Genomic DNA, 26,676 nt, shown 5'->3' on the forward strand with positions numbered 1-26,676 from the left:
CGTACTGCTATCTCACACCTTCCTCTTAATCCTTAAGAGGATTGCTTCTTAATCAAGAACTTGCTTCTTAATCAAGATAATCAATCAATCATAGTTGCTTCTTAATCAAGAAGCAACTATGCCAATGGCAGCTTGTAGGAGATGGTCACAGCACTGGGTTCCCAGAGAGCCATGCCTCCGTTTCCTCGTTCTTGTGCACCCACCCCTCTACACTGAGGCCATTTTCCATGGGACTTGCTTTGGCCAATGGGACATCAGCAAACATGAGGCAAACAAGGCTTAAAAGGTGTTTGCACATTGGGGCTGGCCCTTCTAAAATGCTGCTACCATGTGAAGAGGTGTGGGCTAGCCCACTAAAGATACATAGCCCAGCCAAGAGTCAGCACCCAAAGCCAAACCAAGTGAATGAGGCCATCTTAGAACACGCAGCCCCAGTCAAGCCACCAGATAACTGCAGCAGCATGAGACTCTAGGCTGAACCAGGCCCAAATGTCGGAATCACAGAATCATGAGCAAAATTGCTGTATTAGGTCACTGTTTTTGGCTTGCTGGCTATGTGGCAATGGGAATGGACATACATTTTAAAAATCACCTATGATATGAGAGGACTTTAAGAGATTGGACTTATTAGTTAATGATCCCTAACATTCATAGCAACCCCTCTCTTTCAGGGTCTCTGGATCCAATTCCAACACAGGGGGTCAAGCAATTCTTGGACATCTGCAGAGTGTCTAAGAGTTAAACTCAACTCAACTCAGTTCTGACACTATCTACCCAGAGCCAGCATCAAATATTCTAGGTTAAGAGTTCAGTTCTACAGGACTGCCCCACTGCCTCCCACCCCAAGTCAGAAGCCAGTTGCAAGCTCCAGGCTCTTACCTACGCTTCTGACCAACCACATTGGAGGGTCCAACAACCTCCTCCTTAGGTTCAATGAATTTGCTGGCGTGGCTCACAGAACTCAGGGAAATACTTACATTGACCAGGTTATTAAATGGTAGGATAAAAAATATGAATCAGCAGCCAGATTCAGAGATATATAGGGCAAGTTCCCAAACAAAGGAGCTTCTGTCCTCATGGAACTTGGTGGAATGTGGGAGCATTCTGCTTCCCCAAGATTGAAAGTTCTCCATAGTAGACCCAAGAGCTGTCCTCTTGGGTTTTTATGGAGGCTTCATGATGTAGCCATGATTGACAAGTCATGGGCCATTGGCTGATCCAACCTCCACCCCTCCAGCCCCAGAGGGTCAAGGTTTGGGACTGAAAATTCCAACCACTTCATCACATCGCTGGTCCTCCTTTGGCAACCAGTCCCCACTGTTAAGTGCTTTCCAAAAGCCACCTCACTAACATAACAAAGTATGCCTTTATCACTCTTTACACTTGGGAAATTACAAGGGTTTGGGGAGCTGTGAGCCAGAAATGAGGATAATGACCAAATACATATTTCTTAAAATAAATCACATTATCACACTCCCACCCCCAAAGTCTCCAGCCTTAATATGCTTTTCCATTACCAGGACCACATTTTTAGAATCAAAACTTAGAACATAGAATCTGACAAAAGATTTTGTATTTTGAATCCTGAATTTCTGTATTTGAAAACTTACATAGAGCTGTAACAATTAAAATGAATTTAATTAAACAGGAATTAAACACCTCTCTGAAATGGATTTAAATTACATGGAATTGGGCCTGTCCCCAGAAAGTCCAGGACATGTGGTCACCAGACATTCTTCACTATTAGGAAGAATTCTAGAAGCCCAACCACGTTCTCTACAATTACATGAAAACATTCATAGTTTTTTGTGAGGAAAAGGCTGGCTCTGCATATACATCTCCTTGCTGTCCCTGCAGATACTGAACTTAGTTGTCCTGTGGCAGTAAATATTTTTCAAAACATTCACTTTCAGAAAGGAATAAAAACCCTGACTCTGCCCAGTATCTCAAGCATTGAGCTGTCCCCTTGAGGTATCACTCAAGGCATCTTTCCTTTAAGATAGCTGCATTCTGATTAAATCATACCCATTCTTCAACTGGGCATGTGGCAAATGCAGTCCATAAAACAAGTGATATTTAAAAGGGACCTTCATTTGAGTACTTACTGAATGTCTACTGTTGATAGGCACACTGCTGGGTCCTGGGGCCAAAGAGAGAAATGGGACATGCCTCAGAGTAGCAGCTCAAAGGAAGACTGACAGACAAGTCTGTCCTGAGGACTGCTCAGTCCGAGGTAGGGTCATAGTGAGTTCTCTTAAGTTGTGAGCAAAGAGGAGGGGACAGGCAGCCGGAACTTTTTTTATCTTGCCATGAAGGTCTTGTGGATAAGGCGACAGCTATGGTGACCCCTACAGGAGTAGGAATTTGCCAACTGTGAGAACAGGAAGGAAGAACTCAAGGCAAAGAAGAGAGAATGAAGGAAAGCCCCCTGCTCTCCCCGGCAAAGACCTGCCTTCTGTGTTCCAGAGACAGGAGGGGACTTCAGAGACATCGTAGGAGGGGCCAGAGACAAGGCCACAGGATTATAAAGGCTACGGATAATGTAGGTCCCTATAACAACTCAAGGTATCTGGGCTCCATCCTGCTGGCCACAGAAAAGTCTTCTCATGTATTCATTCACTCATCTGCTTACTTGAGAGTTTGTTCTCTCAAACAGAAGAATGGCATAGTCAGATCTGACTGTCAGGAGGATCCTTTCTTCTGTTGCTGGGAATTGGGCCAGTGGAGAAAACAGAGAGGCCTCCCTGGGATGCAGCCCCTGCAGGACGCCAGCCTCGCAGGCTCAGGTCATGTTGCTTTCCCAGCCCCTGACCCCTCTGGTCACACCAACCTCTTTTTTACCCTTCGTTCCTGCCAAGCCAGAGCTCCTCCCCTGCTTTGCCCTCCATCACTATCTTTCTTCAGGCCCTCTTCTCAGAAGCCGTCTTCCCTGCCCCTGCCTCACTTTCTCACCCCTACTTCATCCTGCCTCTCTCCATCAACATGTTCGGAGCTTCCAATTCTCAGTATATTCATGCACTTGGCCACTGTCTGCACCCTGTGAGAGGATGCACTCCCTGAAGGCAATGAGCATATCCATCTAGCTCGCTGCTATGTCCTGGGGTCTGGAATAGGGCCTGGAACATAGTAGGTGCTCAATGAAGTGGTGCTGAGGAACAAATGAATGAGAAGAAGATATCATAATAATCCAGGTACGAAACAACAGGATCAGAGCTAGGGGAATGGAGAAGAAAATGAGGTTGTCAGCGATCAGATTTCTAAATGGGAGGGGAGGGTGCAGAGGAGGGAAAAAAGGCCCCCATGAATGAATGTAACACAAGAAGAGAAGCAGGCAGAGAAGCAGGCGTGCCTTGGCAAAAGCTCAAGGTCAAATATCAGCTGCCAGCCTCCAAAGTGGCTGAGCTCACTCGGTGAACCTAAACAGGCCACACAGACTGAGAGAGGAGGTCTGATAAGGAAACCCCAATGCTGCAAGGGAGGTCAGAGAAGGTCCCAAGGGAGGACACTGAGGAGGAAAGATCAGAGAGCTATCCTGGAGCCAATTGTATGCTTAGTCACCAGAAATACACAAGACGCAACACACAAGAGTCACCTAAGAAACACTAGCATCATTCTTTCAAAAGGCTAGCGAAACAGTGATGTCCCGCCTGATAAAAAGGGCATAGAAAGAGATGGAGAGGAAGAGAAGAGGTGGGGGGAGGATGAGGGGAAGCCAGTCTTACACTTAAGAGTACTCGTGTACAACTCCTAAATAAGGTAGTAACAAACAGAATCCAGCACCATATTTTAAAAAAAGAACACATCATCGCCAAGTGCGTTACAGTCTAGGAACATGAGGATGGTTAACAAAAAGTAAGGAAATGAAATAAATAATCAATCCGAAAAACTAGAAAAATAACAACAAGCAAACTGAAAGAGAAGAAGAAAATTAAAAGGCAAAAATTGAAGAGGAAGGAACACCTCCAAACTCATTTTCTGGGGCCAGCATTACCTTGATACCAAAACCAGATAAAGAACACACACACACACACACACACACACACACACACACACACACATTACAGGGTAATATCCCCAGTGAACATCACTGCAAAAATCCTCAACGAAATATTAGCAAACCAAATTCAACAATACATTAAGAGGATCATACACCATCCTCAAGGGGGATTTATGCCAGGGATGCAAAGATGGTTTAACATCCACATATCAATCAACCGCATACATCATCTTAACAAAGGATAAAAATCATATGATCATCTCAGCTCGTACAGAAAAAGCATCTGACAAAAATTCAATATCCATTTATGGTGAAAATTCTTAAAAAGGTAGGTATAGAAGGAAATACCTCAATATAACAAAGGCCATAGAGAAAAAAGGCAGAACTAACATCACACTCAAAGGTGAAAAGCTGACAGCTTTTCCTCTAAGATCAGGAATAGACAAGGATGTGAGATCTCATCACTTTTAATCAATATAGTATTTGGAGTCCCAGCCACAGCAGTTAGGCAAGTAAAAGAAATAAAAGGCTTCTAAACTGGAAAGGGAGAAGTAATAAAAGTGTCACTATTTATAGATGACATGATACTATATAAACACCTCAAGACTCCACCAAAAAGGAAAAAAAAAATTAGAACTAATAAGTGAATTCAGTAAAGTTACAGCATACAAAATTAATACACAAAATGGGTTGTGTTTCTATATACTAATAATGAGGTATCAGAAAGAAAAATTAGATAACAATCCCATTTATGATTACATCCATAAAAATACCTAGAATTCAATTTAACCAACGCAGTGAAAAACCTATGTTCTAAAAACTATAAAACACCGATGAAAGGAATTAAAGACAACACAAATAAACGGAAAGATATACCATGCTGCTGGATTGGAAGAATACTGTTAAAATGTCCCTTCTACCCAAAGTCATCTAAAGATTCAATGCAGTCTCCATCAAAATACCAATGGCATTTTCACCAAAGTTGAACAAATAATCCTAAAATTTGTATGGAACCGCAAAGACCCCAAATAGTCAAAGCAATCTGGAGAAAGAAAAAACAAAGCTGGAGTTATCATACTCCCTGATTTCAAACTCTACTACAAGGCTATAGTAATCAAAACAGTATGATACTGGCACAAACACAGATACATAGATCAATAGAAGAGAAATAAAGCCATCAACAAACCTCTGACAAAGGAGGCAGCAATATACAGTGGGGGAAAAGACAGTTTCTTCAATAAATTATGATGGGAAACTGGACGACTACAAGCAAAAAAATGAAACTGGACCAGTTCCTTGTATCACGCACAAAAATAAATTCAAAATGGAGAAAAGACTTGAATATAAAACCCCAAACCACAAAATTTCTAGAAGAACATCTCTTGGACATCAACAGCTCTTGGACATCATCCTCAACAGTATCTTTTCGGACCAGTCTCTTCAGGCAAGGTGAACAAAAACAAACATTAACAAATGGGATTACATCAAACTAAAAAGCTCTTTGTACAGCGAAGGAAACCACCAACAAAACAAAAAAGGCAGCCTACTGAATGGGAGAAGATGTTTGCAAATTATACATCCCGTAAGGGGTTAATATCCAAAATATACCAAGACACTCCAGAACTCCCAAACAACCCAATTAAAAAATGAACAGAGGACTTAAACATTTTTCCAAAGAAAACATACAGATGGCCAGCAGACATGAAAAATGCTCGGCATCATGAATCATCAGGGAAACATATCAAAACCACAGCGAGATATCACCTTACACTGGTCGGAATCAGCTGTTATCAAAAAGACAAGAAATAACATGTGTTGGTGAAGATGTGGGGAAATGGGAGGCCGTGTGCACTGTTGGTGGGAATGTAAGTTGGTGTACTATGGAGAACAGTACAGAGATTCCTCAAAAATTTACAAATAGAACTACCACTTGACCCAACAATCCCACTTCCGGGTATTTCTCCAAAGAAAATGAAAATACCAATTCAAAAGAGATATAGGCCCTCCTATGTTTATTGCAGTTTTATTTATAATAGCCAAGATATGGAAGCAACCTGAGTGTCCACTGACAGATGAATGGATAAAGAAGATGTGGTATATACACACAATGGACTATTACTTAGCCATAAAGCAGAATGAAATCTTGCTATTTGCAACAACATGGGTGGACCGAGAAGGTATAATGCTAAGTGAAATAAGTCCAACAGAGAAAGACAGATACCATATTATTTCACTTATATGTGGAATGTGAAAAAAACAAAACAACAAAACAGGCTCATAGATACAAGGAACAAGCTGTTACCAGAGTAAGGATGGGCTCAGAGGGTGGGGGAAATATATGAAAGGGATTAAGGGGTATAAACTTGGAGTTATAAAATAAATAAGTCATGGAGATGTAATGTACAGCATAGGGAATATGGTCAATAATATTGTAATAAATTTGTACAGTGGAAGATAAGTAGGCTTATCCTGGGACCATTTCATAATGTATAAAATGACTGAATCATTATGGTGTATACCTAATAGGATACTGTATGTCAACTGTACCTCAATTTTAAAAACAATCATTGAGGGCCCCTGGGAAGCTCAGTAGGTTGAGAGTTTGACTCTTGACTTTGGCTCAGGTCATTATCTCAGGGTGGTGAGATAGAGCCCCATGCTGGGCTCTGGGCCACATTCAGTGGGGAGTCTGCTTGAGATTCTTGCTTTCTCTCTGCCTCTCCTCCCTGCATTCTTGCTCTCTCTCAAAACAAATAAATAAATCTTTAAAAAGAAATAAAAAATATTGAGTTGCAAACAGAAAAGCAGTGCAAATCATATATGTCAAAATTATTATTTAAAAAACAACAAAATAGACAAAACTACTACTTTATCTAGAATTACAAACAAAAATTACAAAATATCAAAGGGAATATATCCACTGACATAGAGAAAGTTAAAAACATTCATAGGAGATTATATGTCTCATTGTTTATCCACTTAAAATCCAAAAGAAATGAATGATTTCCTAGTAAAATATAATTTAGCAAAATTGATCCCAGTAAAGATACAGAGTTGCCAAAGATATTCTCCTGCCCTCACCAGTCCATGCATGCAGACACACACACGCACATACAGACGCACTCCTCTTCACAGGCCCACACAGTTCTCTAAGGGAATTCTAGCAAATCATCAGAGAGGACAAACATTTCTAAGTATTTTTATAAAGTGAGAGTGGGCATCCTTGTCGTGTTCCTGATCTTAAGGGAAAGGCTCTCAGTTTTTCCCCATTGAGAATGGTATTTGCTATGGGTTTTTCATAGATGGATTTTATCAAATTGAGGTATGTTCCCTCTACCCCTATACTCTGAAGAGTTTTAATCAGGAAAGGATGCTGTATTTTGTCAAATGCTTTTTCTGTATCAATTGAGAGGACCATGTGATTCTTCTCTTTTCTCTTATTAATTTGTTCTACCACACTGATTGGTTTGCAAATGTTGAACATTTATTTACTACAGATTGAAAATAGAGCTACCCTATGACCCAGCAATTGCAGTACTTGGGTATTTACCCCAAAGATACAGATGTAGCGAAAAGAAAGACTATGTGCACCCCAGTGTTCATAGCAGCAATGTCCACAGTAGCCAAACCGGGAAAAGAGCCAAGATGCCCTTCAACGGACGAATGGATAAAGGAGATGTGGTCCATATACACAGTTGAATATTACTCAGCCATCAGAAAGGATGAATAACCAACTTTTGCATCAACATGGATGGGACTGGAAGAGATTATGCTGAGTGAAATAAGTCAAGCAGAGAAAGTCACTTATCATATGGTTTCACTTACTTGTGGAAGATAAGGAATAGCATGGAGGCCATGAGGGGAAGGAAGGGAAAAATGAAGGAGGGGAAATCCAAGGGGGAGAGCAACCATGAGAGAGTGTGGATTCTGAGAAACAAACTGAGAGTTTTAGAGGGGAAGCGGGTGGGGAGATCGGTGAGCCCAATGGTGGGTATTAAGGAGGGCATGTACTGCAGGGAGCACTGGGTGTTATATGCAAACAATGAATCATGGAACACTACATCAAAAACTAATGAAGTACTGTATGGTGATTAACATAACAAAAAAAGGAAGAAACAGAACATCGGAAAAAAATAAATATTTTTTATAAAGCAAGAATAAAACTAATACTTACACAAAAAAGTATTGCATATACACACAAAGAGGAAAGTCCAAGAAGACTCAACAGCAACACTGTCAGGGCAACAACACCACAAACCAACCGACATCCATTATGAGAACAGCGGGTAAATAAACTGTCATACATTCACCAGCAGTAAAATGAGTAAGTGAGTACACCATACAATAACATGGGTAGATTTTTGGGTTTTGTGTTTTTTTTGTTTTTTTTTTTTGTTTTTTAAGGCGATTCCAGCACAGTGCTTGGGCTCACGACCCTGAGATCCTGACCTGAGCTGAATTAAGAGTCTGTAGACACTTAGATGACTGAGCCACTCAAGTGCCGCAACATGGGTAGGTTTAAAAACAACAATCAAATGAGAAAACTATAAAAGGGTACAAATGATATATTTCCCTTTATAAAAAGTTTGAGAACAGACATAATTAAACATATGTTGTTTAGGGATCCAGACTGGGAGGAAGGAGTTAAAACAGCTGGCCTGTGACCTCTTTACTCCTTTTACTGACCAGTGCCTCTGGAGAAAGAAAAAAGGCAAGTGACCACTTCTAGTCTTTTGTTAAGTATGCTGATAACCAGCCTACTTAATAAACAGCCTAGTGATACTTGTTAAAATGAGAGCTCTTGTTTCTGGAAAGCCCTTACCAGGACAGGACTGGCTAAGGGTCACCTGGTTACGGGTTACCTGTGGTAAGTAAGTATAGATTGATGGCCTCATCAGCCACGACTCTCTGAGCTATGAAGTAGAGATATCTTGTAAGAGAATGTTACTCACCGGGCAGGGGGGACCTGTGACCCCACACTTGGAGACCTCTCCTATTCTGGGTCTAAGAGCACACGTCTGAGCCATGACCAAAAGAGCTAAGACAGACCCCTCCTTGGTCCCTCTGCATCTCTTAAGTCTGTATTCTTGAAATTATTAGCATAACTAGATTAGCACAGCTAGGTAACAAGATCTCTGATCTGTCAACTGATTTGAGAATCTGAGCCTTTGCGTGCTCACAGAATAAGTGATTTTTGGGTAAAAGTATAAATAAAAGAATAGTGCTGAGGCTAGTGGATAACACCAGGGAGGGCTACAAAAGACACTTCTGAGTTCCTGGTAATGTCCTGATTCTTAAATACAGGAGGGTGCCAGTCAGGATTCTCCAGAGAAACTCAATAAATAGGATAAATGTGAAGATTTATTATAAAGAATTGGCTCTCGTGATTGTGGAGGCTAACAAGACCCACGATTGGCTGTCCAAAGGCCTGAGAACCAACAGGGTTAGGCTCAGAGGGAGTTCAAAGGTAGTAGGCAACCCATGTCCCAGCTCGTTACCATCAGGCAGAGAGAATTTGTTCCACTCAACAGACTGGATGAGACCTGTCCACACTGGCAAGGCAAACTTCTGGACTCAGTCAACTCAGGTCTTCACCTCATCCAGAAACCTCCTCACAGACACACCTAGAATCATTCTAGACCTAGACCAATTATCTGAGCACCTTGTGGCCTAGCCAAGTTGACACATAAAATTAACCATCACAACAGGCATTTGTTTTATTCTTTAAATAAAACATAGATGCTATATTTGTGAACGACATAACCTTGGTGCTAAATGTATGAAGCAAATGCAATTTGATAAAAGAAGGTAATGAGTGGAGAACACCTTAGAACAAGTTGGTGTGAAGGGGATGAGGAGGTAGCTTGAGAATCAGGTAGGCTCAGGTGCAGCCTGAAACAAACACAGATTCCTGGAGTAGGTATCCAGGCCACTTTTCATAATTCTCTCCTGGTTCACTAATGGGAAATTTACCTGCATTATGCCATCTTCCAATATATATTGATTACAAAGAATCCAAAGCTGTGTTCCTGTAAGCCTCGGGGTGAGCAGTCTCAGAGATGGGAGTTCCGATCAGGTGGAAAGGAGCTAAGGTAAGAAAGTATCTGTACTGGGAAAAATCCACCTTTCACTTTCCTGTAAGCCGACTGTGTTTAGTTTCTTCCTTCTCCATCTCTGGTATTCTTACGTGAACCTTTCATTTACGAGCCATAAGAATATGGCCCTCCACCATCCACTGGCTTTCCAACACCACGTGCCAGTGATAACGACACACATAAATCAGAACAGATACCCGGGGGAAAGAGTTTCAGCTGGAGAAGATGCCCAGAGCGGGGACACAAGGAATAGGCCTGCTGGGTAGTTATGGGAAGCTTTAAGCTCTGATAACAAGTATCTCTGGTTCAGCTTCTTCTGATCTCTCCTAAGATCACATAAAGATAATTCTGTTCTGTACCTCATTGGTCACTTTTTATGACAATGACTTACAGCAGATAGTGAATTACATGTCAGTCTCTCCACTTCTATCCAGTAAAATCCCAATGGAGGCTCTTAACTGGGAGATATCCCTCCAAGAGCTCTACCCATGCACACAAGTTTATGAATAAAGCTGTCCGTCATAACAGCATTTCCAATCGCAAAGAGTTTGGAAATAATTCAAATCTGAAAAAACGGAGATTGGCTATATTATGGTACATGCATACGGACAGAATGTTGTGTCCCTAATAAATTAAGTTCTTGAAGATTTAATGACCAAAAACACCCGGCTCCAACATATTTACCAGTAAAGATTCAGTACACAACACCGTATAAAGACAATTATCTCCATAGTTAAGAACATACACCTAGTATACAAAAAAGGCTAGAAAAATGGATCAAAATGTTAACCACGGTTAGTGGTTAAAATCATGGGTGATTTTTTTTTTCCTCTTACACTTATATATTCCTCAACAAGTACATCATTTTTACAAGTGGAAAAAGGAAAGATAAAAACTATATATCACTATGAATAAAACTGATCAGTTAGGTCAGAAGTAGAACAATACAACCCTTATACTGAGAAATATACATGAAAATTTATATTTGATAAGGATCTAGTATCCAGAATACATTAAGAATCCTTACAGTTCAGGAGTAACAAAACAACCCAATTTAAAAATAGGCAAAGGATCTGAACAGACACATCTCCACAAAAAGAATAGAAAAATGGCCAACAGGCACAAGGAAAGAAGAGGCTCAACATCATTGGTCACTGGGGAAATGCAAATCACAGCCAAAATGTGTACCACTTCACACCCACTGGGATGGCTGTGATTTCTAAACAAGGACAGTAATAAACATTGAGGAAGATGAAAACAAGTTGGAACCCTTGGGGCAACCTCTGTGGAAAACAGTCTGGGGGTCTCTCAAAGAGCTATGCGTCCAGTTACCATTATGACCAGCAGTTTTACTCTTTAGATATATAGCCAAGAGAACTGAAAGTAGATGTCCACACAGAAGCCTGTACACAGATGTTCATAGCAACATTATTCATAGCTGCCCCCCCAAATGGAAATAACCCAAACGTCCATCCAGTGATGAACAGATCATCAAAATGTGGTGCTATCCAACAACGGAACGTTAACACAAAAAGGAAGGACAGATACATGCTTAAAATATGGCTGAACCCTGAAAACATGTTAAGTGAAAGCTAGTCCCCAAAGTCACATGTTGTATGGTCCCATTTATAGGAAATGTCTAGAAAAGGCAAATCCGAGAGAGAGTAAATTAGTGGTTTGGGAGTATCCAGTATGGGAGCAGGAAGAAATGAAGAGTGTCTGCTAATAGGTATGGGGTTTCTTTTGGGGATGATGAGTACATTCTGGACAAAGTCCTCAAGGATAGCCTAGTTCACCCCATTCTTATGGGTAAGCAGGTGTCTAAAGTAGTTAGCTTTCCCGTTTAGTCACACACCTGAGGGGAATCAGAGCTCCAGATTCTGCCCCCTTCAGGCCAAGAAGGGAAATGGGGACAGTGAGGATCAGCAATAAAGAATGTGGTTTACAGCTCATAAGATGTGCTCTAGCCCTCAGAGTCCAGACAAGAGTCACATCAGATAAGTGATTTTAATAAGGGGGCATTTGGCTTAAAACTAACCCACAGGGAACGATATGAACTCAAGTCAACAAGGCCACAAAGTCATGAGGTGTCACTCAAATCAAGGCCACCTTCCTGGATGGGACACAGGTGCAACTGTGCAGGGCTCCATGCTCACACTCTGTAGGGCTCTGTGCTTGGTTTAATACTCTTTTGCTAGCTTGAAATTCTTATTAATTTTATCTTTACGTTTCTGGGTGTTGTTTTTTTTTTAATTTATTTTTTGAGAGAGAGAGAGAGAGAGTGTGAGCAGCACAGGTGGGTGGGGAGGAGAGGGAGAGGGACAAGAAGACTCCATGCTGAGGTCAGAGCCCGACATGGGTTCGATCCCACGGCTATCACAACTTGAGCTGAAATCGAGAGTCAGATGCCTAACTGACTGAGCCACCCAGGCCTCCCTTAATTTGTGTTTTACAGGTGAAGTCCAATGGAACAAGGGAACATGTGCATGGGAGGAGAAGAAGTTGCACCAGGCACGTGTGCCAATCCTTGCACGCGTTAGCACAGAGCGCTGAATGCTGCACGGTCCGTGGGAACTCAGGGAGAATCAAAATGAGTACAAGGTTAAGTGTGTTCCCTTGTAACTAAGCCCTGGAGGCCCAGAGGCCTTCCATGCAAACAGAAGGGGCTTTGAATGCACAGAGATGGCAAACCACGGGTCCTACCACATCCTTTCTTACCTGGGCTACTCTGCTATACTGTCCAACCACTTACGCTGAAATGACGTAGAAAAACTGGAAAGATAAGGCAGCCCACAGTTACTCTCCCTTTCAGCCCTTCCTTACTCACCAGCTGAAGGGAGAGGGTTAACCGAAGGAACACGTGACAAGAAGTGAAATAACAACAGACTTCGTCCCCTATGGTGTTTCCACCATTCTGATAGGAACAAGATACACAGGCCTGTAGGAGCTCGGAACTGGAAATTGCAGAGGATTCTGCATGGAAGGTAAATACTCTTACTGTTGCATTTTGAACTGGCATTGTGTAATACAAAAATGGATGGTAAAATCTATGCTAATATTTTAAATTTTAAATTTTTATTCCCTTACAAGGGCCTTAAATAGCAAATAAAACACCATAACGAGGCAAGAGAGAGCAGAGAGGAAAGGGAAACGCTGTGTAGTATCTTGAACAGTAAGCGAGTGACCGAGTGCCTCCTCCTTTGGGGGATTTTGCCTTTGAGGGAGCACCGGCAGTGCCTAGAGGCTTCCACCGCACAGACAGCTGTGCGCGCTCTCTGAGCTTGCGATCCAGGAGGTCTGGGGGCAGGGGAGCCCCAGAACCTACCTTCTGTAAAGCTGCTGTGTGCTGTGGATGCTGCTGCCCCTCGCTCAGAACTACGCGACTAGAATGTGTCCACCTCAGCCTCTGACAAGCTGTACGACGCCATCCAGAAGGTTCATGCTGTTACCTCGTAAATGTTCAGTTGCTCCACCAAGTCCAGGTCCGTCCCTTTCTTGTTCAAGTGCCGCTGGGACACAGCCGCAATGCCCAGCTCTTCCAGGCAGTCCACCACATCATAGAAGCTGTCCTGGTCTGGCAACCCCGACAGTGTCTGAAGAAAGAATGGGACACGAACATGTTTTAGGGGACTGTCTCAAGGCTAGGCAGCAGCCAGCATTATAACTATATGGGACAAACCAAGACAGATGATCAGATCATTTGAGAAAAAACTCCTTTAGTGTGGTAAGCAGAACGCACCCCCCAAAACCCACCCTGGTATATAGGTTCTGTATTATCCCCTTCCTTGAGTCTAAGCAGGACACTCCCATCACTGAAGTACATTACATGACCACAGGGAAGGGATTTTACAGATATTCACCACCCAAAGCAGCTGATTCTGAGTTAATCACAGGGAAGATTATTCTAGGTGGGCCTGACCTAATCAGGTGGGCCGTTTTTTAAGCAGGTTTAGGCATTTCCGGAGCTCAGAGACTAGGAGAGAGATGACCCTGCTGGCCCCGAAGCAGCAGCAAGCCACCACAAGTTCTCCAGCTGCAAGGAAATGAGCTCTGCCAACAACCACAAAAGCTTGGAAGAGGATCCCAAGCCTCAGACCAGACTCCAGTCCTGGTCGATACCTTGACTACAGCTTTGTGAGACTCTGAGCAGAGGACCCGATTAGGCGGTGCCTGGAGCCTGTCCCATGGAAACTGTGAGATGATAAGTCTGTGTTGTTTTAAGCTGCTAAATTTCTGGTAATTTGTTATACGGCAATAGAAAACTAACACGCTCCATGATGAGAAACTCCTGTTAGGACCAATCTCCCGACAGCTGGCGTTATAACAATGTAATGATTCCTTTTTCTTTCAACTGGGTAGGCCTTCCCCTTGGTCTAAGAAATTTAGGAAAACATGAGAAATTTCAAAGCAGCAACCACAAGACGAAAGGATAACCCAAGTACAGGACGGGGGTGGGGTGAGGAGCTGACTTCTCTTAGAATTCTATGTCTCTTAAAAGAAGGATGATCTCTCTCAGATGGACCTTCTGCTCAGAACTAGAGGACCCTCAAGGTGATTTACTGCAAGCCCTTATCTTATGAGAGGATGGCTAGGGAGGAAAAGGGTTTGCCTGAGGGAACAAGCAGTTCCTGCAGACCTGGGACAACCTCTCCTCTTCTCACACACTCCTGCTTCTGTACAAATTATTCTGGCCTGGAATTCCAAACACGGGTCTTTACTCCCTATTTCATTGTCTTTGCACTTTCAGGAACCCTCCATGTGGATTTCAAAATTATTCTGAACTCAGAAAAGACCAACACTGTCCTAAGAACGATTCACAGCACCAACTTTTCTAATGCCTCTATTTGGGGGCTATTAATAATTGGAAAGAATGTCTCTATTCATGGCCCAAATCATGGCTTTTTCCTTTCAATGCTGAGTGAAGAGGATACAACTTACTGCTGTTGAGATCAGAAATGAGTGAAAAATAACTGGGACAGGATAACTTAGTCCATCAGGGGCCTCAGCAAGGACCCAGAGCAGGAGGCTGTAAACCAGTCAGACTCTGTAATAAACAGGTGCTCACACCTACGGGGCCAAGCGGGAAAGCACAGGCCAGCACCTGCCAGTGCCAGGCAAGGCAGCACCGCCGCATTAGCTGACCACAGTCCCCGGAGGGGTCCCTGGCTTCTGATACTAAATGAGAAAGTATGCAGCCGTTCAAAGAATCCTGTCATCAGAACGACCCAACTTCTGGTTTTAGTGAACACCCTTGAGCCTGTTAAAACATGAGGAAAAGAAAACAGGACCCCGGGCTGGTGCACGGAGATGCCGTGATGGCGGCAAATCCCCCACTTGAGGAACCTAGGTGAGTTGACGTTTAGTGTTGGATTTAAAACTTCCTACTCAACTATGGAGGGCCATGAGGAGGCATGTGGGGCTCTCCTCTCCTCTCAGTTCCTTTCCCTTCTTCTTTCCTCTTTTCCCTGCTTATAAAAGTCTCCAAAGGGTTAAATTCCTCCATCTAATTCCCATCGCCTTAGGGAGCCCAGCCATGATGGCTGGTGAGACGGGGTGGGGGTGGGGCACTGTGGTTACTATTAGTCAAACAATTAGGTCCAAAGAACCAAACACACTCGGGGAGACTTACTCAATAATAGGTCCAGAAGTGAGGGTATAAAGAGGTCATTTGTCATTTCCACCATGAAAATTTGGGCTGGAGCCAAGCCCACATACCAACCCCTTTGACATGTGGCTGCAGGGGAGATGGCCTTTTGCCACCAACAAACACAGGGGCTTTTCTCCAGTTGCAGGGGAAGAGGACCAACCATCCTAGAAACACATTCACCTGTCTTCAGCTGATGGTCTAACATGCCCAGCAAACTGTGCCACGCCCCCACCACTCCCTGGGTCTTGTTCTCTTATGTCTACCCTGACACCTCATGACTAAACTGCCTCCTTCCGGCAAAGGTGGAGGTTACCCCCAGGGAGTCTGTGAGGCAGACCGTCTCTTGATGCCTTCACTTTCAGATGACGTCCACGACCCCCCTTCCTGCTTTCTCTCAAACCTCATCCTTCCGGGGCTGGTGACAGGTAAACCTTCAAAGGCATCTCTCCAAGGGAGAAATTTCTGTCCTAAAGGACATGTTCTTGGCCTCTCCTGGGTTCTCCCCGATTGTATCAAATCTTTGTTACAGGATGGCATCCAAATGCCTGCACACAAATTTTCAGAGCAACATTATTTGTGAACTCCAAAAGCTGTAAAAACCCAAGTCTCCTTCAGTGGGAGAAGCCACTGTGGTGTATCTGTGGCAGCAGAAAGGAGCGACTGTTAACACCCTCCGGAGCAGATCGGCCTCAAAGGCGTGATGATGAGTGACAGCAGCTAGCCTCAAAGGGTTACATCTATCCGGGGATGAAATGACAAACTACAGTGCTAGAGAACAGTTGTCAGGGTAGGAAGAGGCCATCAGGAGATCATGATCAAAGGCTAACATGAGATCTGGAGGGAGATGGGAATCTTCTATATTCTAAATGTGAAGGGTATGCATAGCTAAACAAGTTTTACAGCTGACACAGCTGAATTTTTTTTTTTTTTACAAGTTTCTGGTATGGTAATTAGCAATAAATGAAATGTAAAAACAAAGGTGAGTACTCAGCATGAATCCCATCCAGGTTACCTCCCCCCAACCTCCTTCCCTGAAAGCTCCAGGCCAGCCTCGCAGGAACAGGAACAGTAATACCTCTTGTGACTCAGGCCCCCTCATCAGCCTCTTCCTATCCTATACGGCGGTCAGTACCTGAGCGCCTCAAAGTGGGGGGTTCCCACTGAGGGGGTTTCAGCTGGATCAAGACGGCATTATAGAACGTTAACGTGCACCATGAGAAATGGTTAGTTTCTGATGTTCCTTCAGATCTGATAACATGGGGTCAAGGGGTAGGAGCAGGAATGGGAGGGATTAGTATGGATCTTGGAAACCCCCCATTAATGTCCCTGTTTGGCAAAGAGAGCAGACACCAGCCTCAGAACCCTAAGCAGGCTAAAATGTAGCACCCTTGTTTTGTCATAAAATGTTCCTGTTTTGAATTCCATGTTATTAGTCCATCTTCTATTTTGTTGAAAGAAAACTTAGAAAAGCAATATAATAATTTCCCAGATTTCAGAGTCTGAATTTTTTCCAGACCTGTATTAACATTTTGATGTATTTTTTCTTTGTTTGGAATCTCAGAAGATTTTACTCACTGGGGCACTAAACAGGACTAAAACTCAACAAAGGAAAACAAACCCAGTGTGGGTGCCAGTGGTTTATTTGACCTTTTGGGGGGAAAGGATGATATTTGGAGTAATGTCCATAGGACTTTCCTCTGAGCCAGAGCTAATGAAAGATGAGACAGAACGCCAGAGAGAAAAAGTAAGCGAGGAATTCCTGGACATTAAGCGCCATCTGATGCCAAGAAGAATGTGACATGTGCTGGATCCTTGCCAGCCACGGGCAGCAGAATGCCCACACACCCCCCCCCCCCGCAATGCTGCTGGAACCATCAGAACTGCCCAGCGCACTCTCCACCAATAGGATGGTGTTTTAATGGAAAACACCAGACAAGAGGGAAAATTCCATTTTTGCTGAAGTCCATAGTTTCCAAAACAATGTCAGTGACTGAAAAAGACAGGAAATAGATGACCTTAATCTTAAAAAACAACCACAACAGACCATTGCTTTAAAATTGCAAGGTAAAATCAACTCACGAAGACATTTGAAAGCATAAATGGAATTCTTAGGATTATCCTACAGAAAAGTACTGCCTATTCCTCACCAGGACTGTAGAAGAATTTTGGGTGTCCTCATCAACAGATGGCATTTGGTTAAAAAGCAATCCCTGCCAATGAGCCCTGAGGGAAAATGTTTGTTGTTTTACTGTATATTTATTTTCATCTTAATAGAGTTAATGTCCTTCATTTTTCCACTGGGTTCTTAATATATTGAGGGTTGTATAATTTTCTGCCCCATTCTTTGCAAACAATTACCTAATTTGCCACTTGCCCTTAGCTTTTGTTTGCGGCTTTCATTTTACAAATAAGATTTGTTTATTACACAATAAAATATTTTAAAAGTCCTTCCCTTTGGATTCTTTTTGACAGGTTTGATGATTAACATAATCTTCTCCTACCAGAGACAAACTAATCTTCACCTCTACTTCTTAATTTTTCCACTGTTTGTCGTGTTACATTGAACACTTTACTTTGTCTGGAATTCATTTCAGTATTGGTCAAAGGACGTATTTGGTTATTTCCATTTGGCACAGCCCCGCCCCCCAATCATGAATGACATTAAGCCACGACTGCAGTCCTAGAGGGAGTTGTTCTGTGCGATGAGATCTCTTTCAGAGCTCCTCTGCGCCCATCATCTGTCTGCGGAAGAAAGAGCCAGGACCACATTGTTTTAATCCTGAGAGCCTGCACAACAGTTAAGTATCTAGTGGAAATTATTTCTCATGATGCTTTCTACTACTGTGTCCCCAGTTCATCAGAGGAAATGTTTCTCTAGTTGTACTTCATAGGGAGGTTCTAAATTTTCTCTGCATCACTGCAGTTCGTACTGTAGGCCTACATCCAGCAGCTCGGGGAGGAAAGGCAGGCCCATGGGGTGGTTGGTGTGATTCCTGGGGTGTTAGGGCAGAGCCATGTGCAGGACATTTTCAAGGAGAAAGGGACTCTGGTCCCGAGAGAGGGCTGTCCCAAGGCAGCATGGTGCCAGCCCCCTCTCCAGGGAGGGATCCTTAAGACAGCTACTGTCCTCCCAGCCAGGGACCAGGAGGGATGTGCTGGGAGGGAGAAGAGCACAAGGGTGATACCACCTTCATAAAAGGAGGACAGGACCCACACCCAGCAGTCAGAATTCGATAAGCAGTGGAACAAGGGTGCCTTCATTTCTCCTGAGCTGTAAGCTATTTTCTTAGGGTAAAACTTGTGGATTTATATACTTTTTTAAAAAAATTATTTGAGAGAGAACAAGAGAGGGAGAGAGCATGTGCATATGAACAAGGGAAAGGGCAGAGGGGGAGAGAGAGAGAGGGAGAGAAAGAATCTTAATTAGACTCTGTGTTGAGCATGGAGCCAGAGTGGGGCTCAATCCCACAACGATGACCTAAGTCGAAACCAAGAGTCAGATGCTTAACAGACAGAGCACCCCAGGAGTCCCACCCCCATCTTCCTAATTTATATTCCTAAGGAATTATGTTTTTAAGTGGGACATCTTGGCAGGAAAAGTAATCATGAAGTTCTCACTGTCCTTCTTCTGGTTTCATTAGAAAAAACCAAAGCAGAGAAAGCCCACAGACAGTCCTAGGCCTGCATACACATGTGCACCAGCACACACGCAGACACACACACACCACATGCAGCTGGAAAGGGTTTCCTCTGGCAAACAGCAACACTCTAGCCATGGATCCAGCCACCAACATGGGGGTCTATGTGATGTGGCTCTTCCTCAGAGGGTACACTGTAGATTTTCACATTGTGTTAGTTTTCTGGGGGGCTGTCGTAACAATGTAACACAAACTGGGTGGCTTAAAGAGCAAAAATGTATTTTCTCCAGTGTGAGAGATGAGAAGTTTGATATCAAAGTGTCGGGGGTGCCATACTGTCTGAAGGCTCCAGAGGAAGGCCCTTCCGCGTGTCCTCGTACATTGGCTGCTGGCAATTCTGGGCATTCCTTGGCTAAGAGATGTATCTCTACACTCTGGCTCTGTCTTCACACAGCCATCTTCCTCACGTGCATGTGCAGACATCGTCTTCCTTCTTGGTGTGTCTCTTTTCCTCTTCTAAGGATCATGTGGGATGATGGCCCACCTGAAGGACCTCATCATACCTTGACTGTATCTGCAAAGACCCTATTTCCAAATAAGGTCACATTTGCAGATATTCTTAGGGGTTAAGACGTCAACATAACTGTATCCCTTCAAAGGGGACATAATACAACCCTTAGCAATCATCAACAAACCTTGTTCACTAAAGTCATCGCATAAACCAGCAGCTCTGTGTCGACCCCATCTTTTTCCTCCAGGATTTCCATAATATTTGACCAGGGTTTGACTCCTAGGAATAAAGGAAAAAATCATTAAAAATGGCAAGTCAATGCTTCTCACACAACTCATATCGCAGTTTATCCAAAGATGTATCACCCGATGATGGCAGTGTCTTTCTGTCGCCAAATTTCAAAGTGTGACACTATCCTTAGAGTGAACGTCAATAATTTGTCAATAATATACCACATCATTCTCATCCATTTGAAAATGTTACTCTCTATTGTCCACATGGCTTTCAATTTGCCTGAAAATTCCCTTTATATTAAATGTGCAATTTGAAAAAAATCTATTCCTGTGCATTTCACTCTCTGAGCATGGAAACTCTTGATAAATACTCTTTGTATGTCTAGCAGCATGTTAGGTTCTGATCTCCTACAAGGAAAGGGGACATGGGAGATCTTTACATTCACTCAAACAGTGGACTCCCAAGAAATACCAGTGAAATCTGTCTAGCAAGCATTTCAAGAACAGAAGTATATTATCTCTATTCAAACCAGGTACAAATACTCTTTCAGCCTTAACAGGCTACAAAGAACCCACCTCACCAAGAACCTGTCCTTAATACCTTGTCGGTGCTTAAAGAGTATTTGTGCCGATGGTGGCCGAGGGCCCGGCTCAAGATGTGGCTCTTAAATGGGGCTCTGCAAGTGAAGACTCAGGGGTGGTTATTCCCTGGCTCCCAGAAACAGCAGCAGGAAAACCCACCACATTCAGGACTGCAAAGTCAAGGCCAAGGTCACAAAGGGGATATAAAATCTGGACGCAATTTCCTATGTTTGAGATAAACATTTGAAGTGAAGTATTGCCTTGCCCTTGGCATGTTTGTTCTCTCTATAAAGATCTCAAAGGGGTATTGCTTATTTTTGGTGGTAAAAGTAAACCCCGAAATATTGTAAAATCTGTGGCTTCCACATGCAGGTTCTTGGATGGGTTACCAGAGCAGATATGCTGGTCTTGAGAACAAAGCTCCCCGAGGGCAGCGGTGACCTCCGTCTTATCTCTTCGCACAGTGTCTGACACATAATAGGTCTGAAGAGTAAGCGGGGATCTTTGAGAGGGTATGAGGCGGGTTAAGCTGGAGGTTTTTTTTGTTTTGTTTTGTTTTTTAGATTTAATTCATTCATTTGAGAGAGAGAAAGAGTACAAGCAAGGGGAGAGGGAAAGGCAGAATGAGAAGCAGACTCCCTACTGAACCAGGAACCCAATGTGGGGCTCCATCCCAGGACCTGGAGATCATGATCAGAGTCAAAGGCAGACGCCCAACCATCTGAGCCACCCAGGTGCCCAGGCTGGAGCACCTTTAAAAGAGCCAGAGGGCAAATGCACACAGTAAGAGTCGAAAGGAGGTCAGAGGAATTTTAAAAAGGAAGAGGCACCTACTATATGAGGTCTGCTGGCTCTCCTAGGCAACAAACAGAAAGCCTTTCCTGGGGCAAAACTGCCCTGTTGGTCAGAACTAGGCAAGCCTCTCTAACCCTTTCTAACTCCAAACACAAACGTGTGACCCCTTGCCTGCTAACTGCTGACATATCTCCTGGCTGATATTTACCATCAAACTATTCCGAAGTCCACACCTGTTCTTCAAGCCCCAGCAAAGTAACTGTTTCTGCCCTCATGACAGGCAATCTTTATGGTAAGGAGGTCTTGGCCCTGGCCGTCCAGGTGCCGTTCAAGCACTCCAACCATTTCTCCTGTGTTTAGGACCAGCACAACTGGCACAACTCACACTCTGCTCCCAACCTCAGCATAAAACATGGGTCCTAGAGGGTTACCCGCATACAGTTACAAGGGAGACTGCAGGAGATAGCGTTGAAGCTAAGCACTTCTGATGGTCCTAGTGGACCCAGAACGGCTTTCCGGTTGCATGCTCTGGAGCCAAAGATGCCAAAGAGGCCATAGGGAAGGAAAAGCCAACAAGCAAAGGCAGGTCCCAAAGAGAGGGAAATGCAGCCAGATCATCTCCTCTCTCTCACCTACAGATGTACTCATGTGCACGCAATTTAATCCTTTATAATGAACACACTCAAACACTGGCTTGATTTAGTCAAAAAATTAATTGAAACATGTGTTCTTCAGCTGTGGTATCTGATTACCTTTTAGGGACTTCAAAGCCTGGAAACTTGCATCTATTCCTACAATGTCGAGATGAATGTTTACTCTCCTTTGATTATCTTGGGGCCAGAAAATGGGAAACATTTAAAAGAAAGAAGATGAAGAGGAGGCATCATTTTGGGGCAACACAACAGCCTTGACAGGGTTCAAGCTGGCCCATGGGAAGCAGCAGGGGCTCAACTTCCAGGAGCTGCACCTGCTGGAATCGAATGGTCCAGGTCAACGACTCCTCCCCACCTCTGCTTGCTCTACACAGAGTGTGTGTATATCTGTGTGTGTGTGTGTGCACACACATGCGCACAGGGGGTGGTCCTGTGTTAGAACTATAAACCATATGATCTGACCCCTCCACATAACAGAGAAAGAAACTGAGCCCCAGAGAACTGGAATGAACAGAGGCTCAGGGAACGCATCTGGACAGGAGTGATAGTGTCAACCTTGCAGAATCTCAGGAGCTGTCAGGGAGACAAAGCACTTGGTCTTTTCGCCTCAGCGCTCATGAAGTACATTAGGAGACGATGATTTCCTTAACCGTAACCTCTGTCAGTCTCAAGCTCCTCCCCAGACACCAGCTCTCAGAGGAGAGGCTCCACGAGAGCCCGTTTTTCCCTCTGGTGTTTCAAGCACACGGTTGGCACTTAAATGTTTATTGAATAAATGAGTTTTATATGAAAAATATTTGGCGCAGTGTCTGTTACGTAACAGGCACTTGAATATCAAGTAGTTATTGTCACAGTGGCGGGTGGCTGTGGTGACACTCAAGCTTACCCAGCTGGCTTCTACACGCTCCCAGGCAGGGCCCCTCTCTCAGCCCAGAAGCAAGCACAGGGCAGAGGGTGCAATGCGTTCTCCCTCTGACTTTCCTCCCAGTCTCTGTGGTGATGGTTCCCCTCCAAAGAAAGATATTTAGCCCAATGCCTCGTATTCAAGGGGGTCTCACACTCTGTCAGAAGGGCACCATGTTTTGTGTCTTTCTACAGAACTGACAAACACACTTAACACGTATGGTTCTGCCACAGAAAACCAGGGAAGTAGAGCTTGGGTTTTGTCACCTAACTCCCACCTTGCCCTGGGAGTGCTTCACAGATCAACAGATCCTCGAGCACAAGTCAGAGACGGGATGGCTCTAAGGATGGCTGGATTCACCTCCGCTGTTACTCATGTGTGATCAACACGTTTAGGAATGATGTTGTATCTCATTACTTCACAGCCCAGTGAAAATAGAACTTTTTCAAAAGCTGTGCTGACCCTCAAAACACTTGCTGACCCAAGTGCTGACTCGAGATTTAGGACTAAAATGTCAAAGTCAGTTCCCCAGGCTGCTCACTTGGCCCACTCTCTATCCGAGCGCCAAATCCAGAGAGTCAGTGGGAAGGGCACCTTCCCAGGGCAGCAGGGGGTTCGGTTCTCAACCAGTTTCCTGCCAACCCCCACAGGGACAGTCTCAGCGAAAGGGAGTCTCTGATGGTGGCAAAAGGACAGAGCAAGGTCCTCTCACAGGCACCTGTCCACACTCCACAGCTTTTGTCTCCTCCTGCCACACCCTGTCCACTAGGATGGGAAAGAGACCGGAAGGTGCCAGGAGAGAGGTGACCAAGAAGTTTGACTGTGGACTTGGGGACTGTGCCATTCCCTGGACACGAGCGCTGGCCCACCTCTCCATTCCTGCCCCTGAGCAGACAAGCCAACTGCCTGGCTCAAAGGGGACATATTTCATTTTCCTTAATTTGTAGATAGTTATTAGTCCCTATGACAGTCTTAGACGCCTCAGATCCTCTCCCTGCTCCACGGCTGGCCCACTCCTGGCCAAGGGCGAACCGTGTACACACACAGGACACACCCTTCTGGGTAACCCCCGTGCAGTGTGTGTCGTCTTTACAAAGCAACCAGACGAATCTGTTCTGGACGTCATTCACTGGAGGTGGAGCTAATTTTTGAGGACTCCCAGCTCATCGGTTTTCTTTGCTGGTTATTTAAATCTGACAATTTTTATCATCCAAAAGAGTCCTTTCTAATAAAACAAACCAACCCTGTCTACACTTCAGCATGCCCCATCCCCACCCCAGCCCACAGAAGAATGGGTCTGAGGCCACTTGGAGGAGTAAAGCAGTATGGCTTATTTAAACTTGTACATGGACAGACGTGCTCTGTTGGCCCTTAGTCACCCGGCACCTCCGTCTAGCCCTTCACTCAGCTGAGAGGGAGACAGAGAGTGGCTTCTAAACCAGCCAGGTGGAAACTCAGCTGGAGGGCACGGCGCTCCGTCCCATGCAGAGCACCATGACGTAGTGACATGTTTAATTCCATCACGGGGCTCAGGAACAATTTTCCTTGCAGTAAAATAGGATGATGTTATATGTATGCATTACAAAATCATGGCCAAGACCACACATGTCCACAGAGAAACATGCTATTGAACCACGTGATGGGCCATGTCTGAGTTTTTCCATTTTTATTCAGCTGCAGGCGCTCAGTACCAGACAGATGGCAGCAGCCGCCAAGAAATTAAGAAATTGGATAGGCAAACCGTCAAGTTGAGAAAACAATCCATTAGCTGCTGCTGCTGCTGCTTCTTTTTATTTCCCTCCCTAAACAAGTCGAGAAAAGATGGCCATCGCTTTGTCGTGAGAGAGACACTGAAGAAGGGAGAGCCTCTGGCTGGGCTGATTGATGGGGTCTTAGATGTGGGTATCAAGCCCAGGATTATCACTCTTCTCCCCAACCTCCACCCCTTTAAACACACACACACACACACACACACACACACACACTTTCATAGAATGTGAAGTCTAGAGAAAATTCTAAACTCCCAGCTCAATGAAGTTGAAGGAGGACCCCAAGGTCATGAGAAGGCTTATCCCTTAAATTCAGCCCCCATGAAAAGGGTTCATGAGTTATGTGAAATTTAGGACAGGAGAACAAGAAGTCCATTAACCGTCCAATGTAACCCCCAGAGCTGGGGGATGGAGTATGATCCTCCCCAGGACCAATAAAAGGGTCTGCCTCACTGTCTTCCCATATACCCCACTTTGGCCCTAAACCTCATTAACTGACCCCAGAAACACAAACTCTGGTGTCTGAGGAACTGACGGACTTCACTAAGGATTCTCAGCTGGCCCCATAATCTGCTCTTGGCCATGAGAGATTTAAACTGCGGCACCAGATGGAAACACACTGTGGCAGAAACACACAGGCCCGCCCCAGTCTGTGATCCATCTTCCAGATTCACGGCCCCCGTCCACACATGAGGGGGTGTCTCTCTCAAACCCCTCTCCCCATGCACAAGCCTGGAGTTACCTCTAGCTTGCCATCCGCCTTGCCTCGGGCTGACATCTGCTGGTACATTCGTGGGAAACGTATGGGAGCTCAATTTATGGCCCTGGATGGCTTTCATTAGCTTATTTGCAAACTGTTGAAGTAACTAGTGAGCTACTTTCTTTCACCTTTGGATTCAGCCCTGGAAGATGGGTCTCAGCAATGCTGAGTCAGAGATACAAATGGTTTGAATCAAAGAGTGCTATCTAGGCCCCTTGTTTTTGACAGTTGTACATAGGCTGATTTGTGCATAAGTGTGTGCCCAGAGACACCTACATGAAACTGTAAGGAAATATATCAACGTGTTAACAATTATTTCTGTCTGGTGAGACTAGAGGTGATTTGTTATGGTCTCTTTTATACTTTTTCCCCATTATTCTACAGAGAGTATTATCGTTATAAAAAAAAAAGAAAAAGTTACCAAGTTTTTGTTCTTCTTGCATCTTTGAGGGGAGGACAGTAGCAATAACAACCCCCCAATTTTTTTTTAAAAGGACAAAACCAAAACCTCCTAACATTTTAGCTTCAGGCTTCACAATATTCTAGGGTTACACACTAAGCCAAATCCAAAGGCCTGCATGGAAGGCCTGCCTGCCGTGGGCCAGCTAAGTGCTGGGACCCCAAGAGGAGAACCAAACCTCCCTCCAGCAGGGCACACACTCATGGGAAGCATCAGTGACAACAACAGCAAAGAAGGGGTCATAGGGGGGTCTGAGTGACTGACCCATGCTAGGGTAGGGGTCATTTAGGCCAGGTGGGATGTGGGGGTGGCAGGTGGACAGGGGCTGGATGCTTAAGGATCAGTTGCAGGGTGGGGACCTAATGCTGCAGGCATTGGGAAGCCACTGGCAGGGAAACAATATAACCAAATTTGTGTTGTAGAAGAATCTTCTGATCGGGGAAGGGAGGGATGCCAGGTGACCATGGAGAGAGCCCCCAGTAGGGGGTATGAGATGGAGGGAAGGAAGGGAGAACATTCACAGAACTTCTAAGGGCCAGAGCTGATAAAGCTTGTGTGAGAGGAGTGGAGAAAGGAGACACAGCGACCGGGACAAAATGGGAAAGGGGAGAAGGAGCTGGTTCTCTGGGTTC

General features: G+C 44.3%; 1 protein-coding gene across 16 annotated transcripts in view; it reads right to left on the reverse strand.

Annotated features, from left to right (window-relative positions):
* FHOD3 (formin homology 2 domain containing 3) overlaps nucleotides 1–26,676 on the reverse strand; it is a 458,821-nt gene that overhangs the window by 148,642 nt on the left and 283,503 nt on the right. For all 16 annotated transcript variants that reach the window (XM_059139157.1, XM_059139159.1, XM_059139160.1 and 13 more), the window contains exons 8-9: nucleotides 20,073–20,167; nucleotides 13,542–13,685 (exon numbers count right to left, since the gene is read on the reverse strand). In XM_059139157.1, the coding sequence (XP_058995140.1) occupies nucleotides 13,542–13,685; nucleotides 20,073–20,167 (239 nt within the window). The remainder of the gene's footprint in view (nucleotides 1–13,541; nucleotides 13,686–20,072; nucleotides 20,168–26,676) is intronic.

This window comes from Mustela lutreola, chromosome 11 (assembly GCF_030435805.1).
Source record: "Mustela lutreola isolate mMusLut2 chromosome 11, mMusLut2.pri, whole genome shotgun sequence".
Taxonomy (NCBI): domain Eukaryota; kingdom Metazoa; phylum Chordata; class Mammalia; order Carnivora; family Mustelidae; genus Mustela; species Mustela lutreola.